Source organism: Sceloporus occidentalis, unplaced genomic scaffold, assembly GCF_023333645.1.
Source record: "Sceloporus occidentalis isolate IW3139 unplaced genomic scaffold, rSceOcc1.0.p SCAF_13, whole genome shotgun sequence".
Lineage (NCBI taxonomy): Eukaryota > Metazoa > Chordata > Lepidosauria > Squamata > Phrynosomatidae > Sceloporus > Sceloporus occidentalis.
Window position 1 is genome coordinate 14,828,352 of NW_028316993.1, and position 13,476 is coordinate 14,841,827.

The window sequence follows — 13,476 nt, forward strand, 5'->3', positions numbered from 1 at the left end:
ATTTGGAGGTGCCAGCATTGGGCTGTGATGTCAAAAGACAGAAGACCAAAGTCGCATCATACAAGTAAAGAAAGTGAGGAGTCGGGGTAGATGGTTGATGGAGATCATCCAGCAACCTATTTTGCTTTGCAAGATTTGACTCTTTCTGAAAAGAGCAAACATTAATAGAAAGTATGCACACTGATAGTTTTTTGTGGGTTTTTTGGACTATGTGGCCATGTTCTAGAAGAGTTTATTCCTGAGATTTTGCCAGACTTCAGAGAATGCTTCTCTGAAATTGCAAGCCATGAAGATGCCAGCCACAGATGTTGGTGAAACGTCAGGAATAAACTCTTCTAGATCATGGCAACATAGCCTGAAAAACCCACATAAAACTATGGATGCCAGCCATGAAAGCCTTCGACTTCACATATGCACACTGAGTTTAGGGTCAAACCATGGTAGTCTTGCTTCAGTCCCACTGAGCTATGACTAACTTAGTCTGGATCCAATCTTTTAATTTAATTAATCATTTCATTTGTGAAAAGTGATCAAAGGAAAAGAGAAAAATGAATATAGTGTTCTATTTTTTATTTTTTTTTTACAAAAAATAGTGAATTTAAAGGTTTTGGCAGAGCTAAGTAAAGACAGTCACAATCATTCTGTGAGAAAATTAAGTGAATGACTAATCCGACAGATAATTTGGGGGTGATCTTTAAAATGACCAACCTGGTTGATAACTGTCATGCTGTTAGCACAATACAAGGTTTCTATGACTATAATAATAACAATAAAATTATTTCTTTCATCAGCTCAGAAATTCTGCCAAAGAGGACAGGTTTTACAGCTGCAGAAGGATTCAAGACACTTACTCTCCTAATGCCGACAGCATTTATTCGCAGATCTCAGGATGGACATTTCTCTATTAACAAAATGATGTATCCTTCTGGCACCAGGCTCAGTGGCTGCCATTAAACAGCAAGTGATTGCCAACAGACGCTCCCTGAATAATGTATAAGAGATTCTAGTGTTTGCCTTAAGCTGACTGTAACACTGATAGCAAATGCTTTCTTTGATGCAGGGGCCAACACTCAGAACGCAGACAATAAGGGAGAAGGGATATCAAAAGCCAAGTTCTAGTTCCTTCCTTGATTTGTAAAGAACCTTTGAATGTAAGTGGCGAGTCCCAACAGAAATTGTGGCTCAAAACGGGTGGCTCAAACAAACTAGAGTGGAGGGAATGGCATTGGTGGGCGAAGTCCCATTACCCATGGCATTACCATTGTTTTTAAGGTCAATGAAGGCAAGAAAGAGCCCAACAAACCCCAAGATTGCCCAGTGAGGACAGAATATTCATCGCCAAGCTGGGAATCGAATCCTGGTCTCCAGAGTCATCATCCCCCTCCAACATTTCACAGATGAAAACCCGTGTTGTCCAAACAGTATCAGAGTGTGGTGTTGGTACTCTGCTGAAGGGTTTTACATTCTCAGCCTGGTTTGAAATGACAAACTGAATGTCATTTGGCAAATTACCTTCGGCACCTGGCCCTTGCCAAAAGCTGCTCTATTATGTAATCTAATGGGATGCCTTCATACTGTTGCTGCTGTTGTGGTTCATTGTTGATGCTGCTTGGGCTGCGTATGCTGAAAGAGAGAGTTAACACATACTCTCCAACATTTCACAGATTAAAGCAGGCCAGACAACATCAGAGTGTGGTCAAGATGCCCTAGATTATGAATGAGAAAAAGCACACAAACTAGGGCAGACTGCAACAGTTTGCTTTTGTTTGAGCCTACTAGGGAGGAGAAGATCCTACCTCCTTCCTTCCCCTCCCTCTGCTGAATTAACTGAGTGCAAACAACATCTGTAGTTTAAAGTCAGTTTGCAGCAAATGAAGTCAGCCAGGATGAAGGGGAAGGAGAAGGGAGAAGCTGGGACAATTTAAAAGCAGCTGGGGCTGCTGGAACTTGCAGTCCCACAATAGTTGTGGAGGGCCATATGTTACAATAAAGTAATACTGTAGTCCAGCAGTGGCTCAAAATGAGTCCCATTTGGCTTTTAAAAAAGAGAAGCTGCATATTTGTATCTTCCATTGAGTTCAGCACATTACAGTGTGAACTGAAGAAAGTAGGGGAGAAGAAGATCAGTTTGCCAGAATCTGGTCCCTGGAGTTTTGGCCTGTGTCATCCAAACAAGATGGTGCATGGCCAAGAGGAACATGGAACAGCCCCTTACTCTAACTCAAACCCCTTTCTGACTGTACTCCACTCAAAACCTAGGCTAACTCCCAACTCCAACCGTACTCCCAACTGTTCTTCACCAACGCTCATTTACCAGCCTTATCCATATCTCCTCAAACATTCCACCAAGCAGCATTCACTTCAACATTCAGTTCTCTCCCCACAGCTATTTCTTTCTAATATACACACAACAAACATTTTCAAATACAAACCCATAACACCACAGAGGCCTTTGTCATGCTGAAGCCTAACCAATTTATTTCAGGTAAGCTTTTGTGGATCACAGCTCACTTCTTTGGATACACAGAGTGCACTCCCAGCATACAGGCATTTATACAACCAGCCTCTCTAATAAGAAGAAAGAACTTTTGCAGATATCCTTCGTACCCTTGACTGGGCTTTGGAAAATCCAGGTTCCAGGCCTCACTCAGCCAGAAAACCAATTTGATAACCTTGAATGAGTCACTCCTCTTATCCTAATCTACTTCACGGGGGTTATGCGGCTAAGAAGAGAAGAACGGGAACCATGTACAGTGCAGAGTTGAAGGCTTTCATGGCCAGCATCCATAGTTTGTTGTGGGTTTTTCAGGCTATGTGGCCATGTTCTAGAAGAGTTTATTCCTGATGTTTCACCAGCATTTGTGGCAGGCATCTTCAGAGAAAGATGTACATGTACAGCGCCTTGAGCTCATGAGGAAACATACAGTATAAATGTTACTAATTATAAAAAACCATCCCCACTTTTTAAAAATAAATCTCAAGCTGGGGTTTATAGCTGTCTGCAACATGTTTGATGTTCTTTTGTGCCATCACGTTGACTGTGATTTATGGCAACCATCCCTTAGAGTTTTCTTGGCAAGGTTTGTTCAGAGGAGGTTTGTCATTGCCTTCCTCTGAGGCTAAGTGCGCATGGCTAGGCTGAGATCACCCACTAGGTTTCCATGGCTGAACGAGGATTTGAACCCTGATCTTTTGGTCGAATGCTGAAATCACTGTGAAGTTGAAGGCTTTCATGGCTGGCATCCATAGATTTTTGTGGGTTTTTTCAGGCTATGTACCCATGTTCTAGGAGAGTTTATTCCTGACGTTTCACCAGAATCTATAGCTGGCATCTTCAGAGAAATGTCAGCCACAGATGCTGGCGAAACATCAGGAATAACCTCTTCTAGAACATGGCCATATAGCCTGAAAAAACCACAAAAATCTACTCAAATCACTAACGCACAGGACCTCTTTTATTGCCATTGTGTGCCTTCAAATTGACTCTGACTTGTGGTGACCCTCTCCTAGGGTTTTCTTGGCAAAGGAGATTTGTCATTGCCTTCTTTTTAAGGTGAGAGAATATGACTTGCCCAAGCTTACCTACTGGTTTTCCATGGCTAGGTGGGAAGGCAAACCCTTTTCTCCCAGAGTCCCAATCCAACACACAATGCACTATACCACACTGGCTCGAATACAGTTTATCCCTTTACTATTGCACATTTGCTCCCTTCCAAAGACGTTACCCAGTCATATCTTCCTCCCCTTTTCTGCCCAGCAAGCTGGTAGCATGAGCTTTGATAAATGATGTACAGTCATCCATCTCTCAGGCTAGCTCTTGGATGATGGATGGTGTACCTTTGGAAGAGAGAGCTGGGCGGTGGGGGAGATCTACAACCGATAGCTTAGGAAAAAGAAAAAGAAAACTTCAGCACTGGCAACTGGTCTGACTCAAACAAAGGAACAGTTTATAACAGGGACAAGATAACACTAAAAAATGTTAGCAGAACTAGGACTGACTTCTTGATCAACCACAGAACAATCAGGATTGCTGGTGGCTGCGGAGTTTTTTGAGGACTTTCTCACAGCAGGATGAAAATTGCTAAAATTATGCCTTGCTTCTTTCGATAATGAGAAAGTGCATATATTTGCAAGTAGATCATATAACAGAACGGCATTAGATTCTCTCAACCAAAGGGGGGGGGGGAACCCTCATCCGCAGTGTCCCTGAATGTTTCACTGTTTTGTTTCTGGGTGCAGGAACTGTCTTATAACACCAGTTGATCTCCTGGGATAAGCTATAAGGAGTATTCTGCTTTTCCCATCACCAGTCCACCTTTATGCGGGTGGAACAAGTCACTGCCTTGCTTAAAATAAAACAATACTGTTACACAAACCTCATATAAAAACAACAACAAATAAATACAAACACAGTTGTCCCAAGTATGGGGCATGATTTATTTACCAACACCGCCTTCGCTCCTCTCCCATGCCAACAGAACATCTGGTTTTCATTGTCGTTTCTGCTTCTTTAACCCAGATTCTTCCAGACGAGCAAACTGAGACACTGAAAGGTTGTGGGACTTGTTCTGAAGTTGTGCCAGGGAGCAAATGGCTCCCTGCATAATGTAACACATGAGAACTTGGGGAGGACTTCAAGGGCAGAGGAGACAACGATGAGTTGTCAACGTTTGACCCCATGCACAAAAACTAGCCACACAAAAATCCACCCAGATAATGCCTAGCTCAGAACAGGGATGAGAGGTCACCAACACTCATCGTCATATGATAAACCCTTACTTTGGTTCTGAACCTTTGTGGCAGTGAGATCACCATCAAACAGGGAGTTGAGGTGAGAGCATCTCTCAGGGGGACCCAACATTCTCCATTCTGCAAGACAGGATTCCTGGCAAAGAAGTGCTTCCCAGCAGGGCCTAATATTTTGCTGCCTAAAAATCAGTTCAAAGAGAACACAAGGGCCATCCAGTCCAAACCCATGCCATGCAGGAACTCACAATCAAAGCACCCAACAGACGGCCATCCAGCCTCTGTTTAAAGACCTCTGAAGAAGGAGACTCCACCACACTCTCCAAGGAAGCAAAATTCACTGTTGAACAGCCCTTACTGTTATGAGGTTCCTCCTAATGTTGAGGTAGAATCTCTTTTCCTGTGGCCTGCACCCACTGTTTCAGGTTCTAGTCTCTGGAGCAACAGAAAACTAGCTTGCTCCATCTTCAGTGTGACATCCCTTCAGTTACTTAAACCAGACTATCATATCACCTCTTAACAGTCTCTAATCTAGGCTAAACATACCCAGCTCCCTAAATCTCTCCTCATAAGGCATAGTTTCCAGACCCTTCAACATTTTGGTAGCCCTCCTCTGGACACACTCCAACTTGTCAACATCCTTTGATGAAGATGAAGTTGCAGACTGTGATCCAAATCTTCCACCATCTTCCACTAGCCTTTAGGTCAACAGAGATGCAGAGCAGGCTATATGACACTTTGGCCTGTCTTCAGCAGAGGGGAATGACCAGGGCCCTTATGCTATTTCCACCTCTAGATTGCCCAAGATCATCTTCCTAAAACATCCTAATGGCTGACTGGCCCTGTATTTCAGCTTCCATTAGAATAATAAAATCTTAAGAGATGGAAGCTGAAATACAGGGCCAGCAGTACACACATGGTCTCTAGTCCAACCCCCTGCCATAGAAGGATATACACAGAACTAAATCAGCCTTGAAAGATCTCCCTGTCCAAAGAAAGAGAGTCCATCAGCCTCTGAGGTAGCCTATTCCACTGTTGAAAAGCAATTACAATAAAAAAGGCCTTCCCAAAGTTTAAGTTGTATTTCTTTTCTTATAATTTGAACCTGTTTGTTTGGTTTGTTTGTATTGTAGTTTCTGGAGCAGCACAAAACAGGTTTGCTCCATCTACTGCATGGCCTCCCTTCAGATATGTAAGGATGGCTATCATGTCACCTCTCCGTCCTCTCTTCTCCAAGCTAAACCTACATAGCTCTCTCAGTCATTTCTCATAAGGCTTGGCTTCAAGACCTTTGGTCAGCTTGCCTGCATTTTTCAGGACACCCTCCAGCTTCTCCCCTCGAGTTAATTTATTAAAAACTACTTTTGCATTTTGATTTCAGTTTGCAGCTATTGGAGTATGCCTAGGACAAAGGAGGAAAGTGAAAGGAAGAGAGGGAAATAGGGACATTTTAAAAGTAGCGGGAAAAGTATGACGAGAGAGGATGAATTGGGTCTAACCCCAGCCAAATTGGGACAGTTGGAGGGTAGGACTTTTTCAGAGTTTGCCAAGTACTGATATGTCAAAGACTTGGAAAGAGGCAATTGGCTTTTAAAGAAGTCTCTAGTTCAAGTTCGAGCCCAGCTCCTTTGTCACCAACTTCTAATTAACTTCTCCAGATGTCTCAAGCAGCAACTGTCATGATAACACTGCACCAGCAAATACTTTTCGGCAACATTTTTTCCCCAGGCCTTATCAAGCCTGTGAAATCTAGACAGTTGAGATAACTTCTGAAAGCTACTGAAACATAAAACCCTCCGCCTAAAGTTTTTAATCCAACCAACGGACGTCTTGATGCGGTTGTGAACATTCTCCGTCCCCGGGTGATATAGCGGCAAAAACAACCTCACAGAAAGATTCTTACATGTTCCCATACCTTGTTCTTAGATTTCCCTGCTGGGGCAAGCCATCGTAAACCGATAACACGTCGAAATCTTCTTCTAGCGCAAAGGACTGGAATACAAGCTGCACTCGGTTGTGCTCCTTGGCTGTGATTGTCCATGTGCAGTTTGCATAATTTGGATAGCCGTACGGGAATCCCGGGCTCTGTATCGTCCCGTTCGGGCCTTGCAAAATGTAACTGCAGTTCTGGGCTGGATAGAGGAGGAAAAGAGAAAAATGCAATGGAAATTTAATTATTGATAATGAGATTTTAGCTGTGGAACACAAGAGACATTGCTAAACAAACAAAACTTCCCAACAGCACCGTATGTAATCTGCTATGGATGTATAGGACTGTCTTTATAGTACATATCAGATATGCGTCTGTCAACATGAACCTATTTCTTCATATATGGAATGGAGAGAACTTGCGATTTTTGAACAAGTGAATACAGGAAAAACTGAAACTGATCGATCTATTAATGTAGTTCATTGACTTTGACCTGGCATGAATGAGAAAACTGCATTGACTGATTTTAATAAACATATTGAATTAGTGGTCTGTGAGTATATTTATGAAAGTATGCTCAGATATTTTGGTTTCCCAACCTAGGGAGGGAGCGACGAGCACCAGATTGTTTTCCTTTTTTTAAAGTGATATAACTATAAATAGGCACAACTGTAAAAATGCTTTGCATTGGGGGAAAAAGTGCATAAACAATGAGAACATGAGTAACCAATGTGCCATTATGAGCAATATGTTAACAAGCCAAGCACTGGAGAAAGCTTATACACACAATCTTTCTTTGGGGGGGGGGGGGGGGATCTTGTAAGTGGAGGATAAAAAGAAAAGGCTAATTAGAAAATCCACAAATTTCTTCAAGGGAATGTTCAGGCGGGATTTAGTCAAATACCTTTTTATTTGGTGGTGGTGGTTTTATCAGTCCACAATATATCTTTAGAACCCTTTTCCAGTACTACATTTTGAATGAGCTGATTCCATTTTTCTTCTTTACCTATCAGTTTTCTTCACTGTCCAGCTTTCACAACCATACATAGTTGTGCCATGTTAAAGTGTTTAAACAAATTATGCATTCACTTGTCAGGTCCAAGCTGAGCTGATGGACCTACTGTATATGCTCAGCTATAAGTCTAGACACTTAAGTCAAAAATTGATTTAAAAAACCTGGGTCGACTTATCCAAAGGTAAATGCAAGTACCATACTTTTAACTCTTGTATTACAAAAGGAACTAACCCCTGGTGAAAGGCAAGAGCACAGTCCGTCCTGATAGCACTGACCCCCTCTTTATTCTTTCATCCATCCAGCCTTTAGTATGAACGCATACAGTTATGCCTACTGGAATTTTGGAAGTTCCTTGGCATTGCTTCGTCCTTCGGATTCTTTGTCACATGCCCCTAAGTTTTACCCTCGACTTATCCACAGGTCATATCAAAATCCATAATTTTGACCCTAAAACCTGCCCTCAATTTACACATGAGATCGACTTATAGTCAAGTATATATGGCACACTACTTGGGACTAACATATGGATTTAGCCCTCTAATTTCATTCTCGTTGCTGCTGTTTTCAAATGCATTTCAAGTGCTGTTTGTATACCAAGCCATTGCAGGCTAAAAGCCCTCACCCCCCAATGAAACTCTACCAAGCAACTAATTTAAACATGAACATTGGTTAGAGCAAGGGTGGGCAAACTATGGCTCTAGGGCCATCGGCAGTCCTTGGCCTAATTTCAAAAACTCTTTGCAAGTGATCATTTCAGACCTCTGGCAAGAACAATTACTTTCTCTGTTGGCAAACTACTAGGTAGGAAGGAAGATAAGTAGAGTGCATGGGAGGATGGGTGGAAAGAAAGAGAGAAGGGATGGAAGAAAGAGAGAAAGGGGCAACACTGCTCATTTGCATTCTCTAGCTGTACCCATTCCGTATTTAGACCCACCTCCGCTGGGAAGCGATTCCTATAAGATCCCCCGCACCAAAGAATGCAACTCACAACAGAAAAGAGGAGGAAGAAGATGTTGTGGCAGTCACCTCCTCATCTGTTCATCAAAGCCAGAATGGGTTGGGTTTTTTGGACTATGGAAATTACCATACAAGGTGTTAGTGATGGAGCTGAAGTGGAATTTCAACCTATGATTCCTCTCCTTTTCGCACAATGCAGTCACTCATCCGTTGCTGATCCGTTGTTATCCCATCATTACTGCACAATTTTGCATTAGCAAGAGTTACCTGTCAATGCGAAATTGCGTGATGATAATGGTACAACAACAGATCAGCAATGGAAGGGCGACAATGTAGTGCGGAAAGGAGAGGAATCATAGGTGGTAGTTACATTTAAATGCCATCATTAGTGCATCATGCCGTAATCTCCTATAGCTCCCTGATGCCCCCAGAAAACATGGCTGCTGGGATCTGTGGATTCTGGGACCTACAGACTCAAACCTTAACGGTCTTTGGAACCAGCTGGAAATTCCACTGACCTGCTCTGACATGAAAAACAAATGGACAGATCCATGTTTCCTCCCTTTTTCTAAAAAAAAGAAAGAAATCTGCTGCACTTTTGTGGTCTAAAAGACGGTTTCGGTTTGGCGTCTGATTGCTGGGATTCATGCCTCTATCTCCATACCACTTTAGCTGCCATATTTATCCCAAAAGGCGAAGCTGTCTGCAGAGGGATTATGTAAATGAGCGTCTTTATGAGGATGACTCCAGAGGGACAATACTAGACTGAGCCAGGCAGTTCAGTCAAATCAGCAAAGGGAAACCACAATGCCATTACAACAGAAATGCACCAAGGTGACCGATATATAAATAGCAGGCTAGATGCTGTGGCAATAAAAAGAGGATCCTTATTTTGCACAGCATTCTGCCTGCTGACAGGAGCCAAACACACCGCATTGAGGAGTTCACAATGGCATTACTTATCCTTCTGGTTAGATTAGAAAGAGAGAAGGGCAGACACAGAAAAGGCACCATCTCTCTCTCTCTCCATGTGTGCGTATTAGGGTTGCCAGGTCAAGAGTATCCCAGGCACTGAAATTCCAGCACCAAACACAATGGCTTTATGAAGTTACAAGGGCAGGCCCTGGTGATGTTGCAAGGATGGCATGACAAGGAACAGCCACTGGGTTCTCATTAATCACGATCCATTAAACATCAGCTAGATCTGCACAGAGTATAGTTTTGTGTTTTGTTTTTCAAAGTCTAACCAATGAGAGAAGTATGCATACACACATTCAAAGCAGTGTGTTTGCCCTAAGATCCCCCCATCCTTTGGTCTGAGGAGGTCAGCGTGATGACACTGAGGCCCAAGCTCTGAAATCTGGGAACCTTAAGTATGCATGTAGGTACAGACATAGATAAGCAAATAGGTACATACATACGTAATCCGTATCCATTGGTTCTCCATTCACAGAGTCAAACATTCATAACTTGAAAATATTCACACACATGCATGACCCAAAAAGCAAAGCTTGATTTTGCCACCATGCCACAATATATAATGGGACTTGAGCATCCACAGTTTTTGGTATCCATGGAGGGTCCTGGAACTGGATACCAAGGGCCCACTGTATACACATACAGTCAGACCTCCACATTTCCAGCTTTGAATTTTGTAGATTTGATTATTCTATTCAAGGATTTAATATGTTCTCTCTAGGAATTTCTAGTTACTCCAGAAAAACTCTATAGTCAACGTTCAGCAGAAGGCACACTGGAAGACCTAGAGATTCCAAGAGAATCACTTCTTCAGGCATTTGCAGGTCCTCCAACACTAATCTATGGTCAATGTCTGGGAGATGTTGACCACAGAGATGTGCTAGAGACCTAGAGAGGTTTTTGTTCAGATAAAAAAAAAATAGTGGGTTTTTATCTGCAGCTTTCCCACTTTTAGGGGGGTCCTGAGCCACTGAATCACACACATAGACACAGACATACATACACACACTTGTAACTGCAAAAGCCCCCATTGTATCATCGTCAAACCTAACCATCAATGTTGCACTATGCTGAAGTTTCTCTTCTAGGCCCAGACTTAAGGCCACACTATATATTTGGTTGCTCAGCTCTGTGAAGGCAGGAGACTGAGATGAGAATATTTCATAACCAGACTGCAAGTAGGTGGGGAGGAGAGGTCCAATCTGTTATACAGGGTGACATAAATCAAGGCACATAGCGTAACAGTACCTTTATTGGACAAAATTTGTCCCACTAGCTTTCAAAGCCCACTAGCGCCTTCGCCAGACAAAGATGATTTTTCAGAAACAGACATAGAAAGAAAATAGTGGTGTTCCAGTTACAGCGTCTGCATCTTGATTTTAGGGGATATAGAGGAGTGGTTAGCAATCTTGGCTCCTTTGGGTACTCTGCATTTCAGTTCCCAGAAGCCAGGCATTCTGGGAGACAAAGTCCAAAACATCTGGAGGATCAAAGACTGAGAACCACTGGCATAGAGCAGGGGTTCCCAACCCCTTTGACTTGCAGAGCCCTTATTTCTATGCCAGAGCCCCTAAAAGACCTACCTTATGTCTTACAAGTTAATGATATTTATGAGTATATATAAGAATATAGTCTTATTAATTTCATTCCATTTTTATTTAATTCATTTTCCTGGAGCAGCCACGGAGCACCTGGGAAGTGCAAACGGAGCTCCAAGGGCTCCTGCAAGCACAGATTGAGAACCCTGGTTATAGAGAAAGGATCCGTGTAGAAGAAAATATTAGTCTAGCCATTAAATGTCATGGGGCACAGGCAGTCAAAGAAGGCAAAGGGTTTTTCCCCCTTATCAGGAGTTATAAAACACCCCACGAAATCTGGTACTGTGTGGATACACAACTCTTAATAGAAACAGTGTGGAGAATCCCCTGAAAAGCATCTGTCCTATCTAGTCTGGACATAAATTTAGACTAACAAGTTAGAATCCTAGAATTGGAAGGGTCCCCCAAGGACCATCTAGTCTCAAACCTTGCCATGCAGGAGATGCACAACTGAAACACCCCTGACAGGTAGCCATTTAACCTCTGTTTAAACATCTCCAGTGGAGGAGAGATCACCACTTCCTGAGGTGAAGGTGCTCCGCCATGAAGCACCTCTTACTATCAGAAAGGTCTTCCTAATGTTTAATTAAGATCTCCTTTCCCCTAGTTGGAATTCATTGGAGTAGATGAAAGCAAGCTCACTTCATCATCTACATGATAGCTCTTCAAGTATCAGCATACCATCATATTACCTCAGTCTTATCTTCTCCAAGCTAAACACACCCAACTATTCCTCGCAGAGCTTGTTTTCTAGACATTTTACCATCTTAGTTGTTCTCCTTGGGACACATCCCACCTTCTCAAGATCTTTCTTAAATCATAGTGTCCAGAAGAGACACTGTCTTCCAGGTGAGCTCCGACCAAAGAAGAACAGTTGTACCATTGCTTCTCTTTATTTGAACACTATGGCCTGTTACAGACTGCCAAAATAAAGCTGCTTCGGGTCTCTTTGGAGGTATGCTGTTTAAATGATGCATGCACCCTAAGAATCCGGAAGCTGCACCAAAGCTGCACTCCCGTGCTTAAGAATGGAGTGTGGCTTTGGCGCGACCTCCAGACTCTTAGGACCCATGCATCATTTAAATAGCATACCTCCAAAGAGACCCGAAGCAGCTTTATTTTGGCAGTCTGTAACAGGCCTATATTTCTTTTGATGCACTGCAGAATTGCATTGCCTTTTTTACTGCCGTATTATACTGTCAACTCATGTTTAACATTTCATCTACCAAGATCCCAGACACTTTCTACATATAATGCTGTTAATCAAGACATCGGTGACCCTATTTCTGAGTATCTAGATATAGAGCCTGACATTTCATCATGCTGAAATTCCTTTTTGTCTTTGTCAATGCAGTTTCACAATCACAGTCATCTTGAATCCCAATTTTTGAGGTATTAGATGCCTCTCCCAATCTCAGGTCACCTGCAGATGTCATGAGTATCCCCTCCGTTCCTTCATACACATCATTTATTATAAAGATACTGAGCAAGCTAGGCCCAGGACACAATACCCAAGCACCACTTTGGAGGAACTACTGGCGGAGAAGCCTGAAAGAATTACTCATTCTTGATGAGATAGACACTCCTGACATTTTGAAACAACCTGCCAAGAATGCACTAAACCCCATAAAATTCCTCATCTCCAGCAGGAGAACGAGACAGCAGATACTTTTCCCCCCATCATGGCTTCTGTAATCTGCACTAATGTGTCTGCACAAAACGTGCCTCTCTCCCCTTTGTGAAATAAAGCCCTCACATAGACACAGCAAGCTCAGAAAAAGACTGGCTGATAGCTGATCAAACAAACCCATCTAATGCTTCTGATTTTAATTTATTATTCTTTAGAATTCCATGCAAAAAGACTGGAGCTCTTAAAGAGTTCAGTTGTGCCATTTACAGAAAAAACACTCTTGCAAATGTGTAAACTCTCCTGAGACCATTCGCTGAAGATGCCAGCCACAGATGCTGGCAAAACGTCAGGAATAAACTCTTCTAGAACATGGCCACAGAGCCTGAAAAACCCACAAAAAACTATGGATGCCGGCCATGAAAGCCTTCGACTTGAGACCAACAGAAAGTATCTTGCCAGCACAACAACAACAACATGGACTTTCATGCTCATTTCTGTGTGCATTTCAGAGGAAGGAACTGACAAACCCACCACTGAGGATTCCTTGCCTAAGAAAACCCTAGGAAATTCATGGGATGGCCTTCTGTCGACATGCAACTTGAAGGCACACACATACAAAAAC

General features: G+C 42.6%; 1 protein-coding gene across 1 annotated transcript in view; it reads right to left on the minus strand.

Moving 5' to 3' along the window:
- The window catches only part of LOC149305054 (CUB and sushi domain-containing protein 2-like), a 460,431-nt gene that overhangs the window by 393,298 nt on the left and 53,657 nt on the right, over positions 1-13,476 (minus strand). Inside the window, exon 2 of the mRNA XM_089478213.1 lies at positions 6,662-6,878. Within this exon, the coding sequence (XP_089334339.1) occupies positions 6,662-6,878 (217 nt within the window). The remainder of the gene's footprint in view (positions 1-6,661; positions 6,879-13,476) is intronic.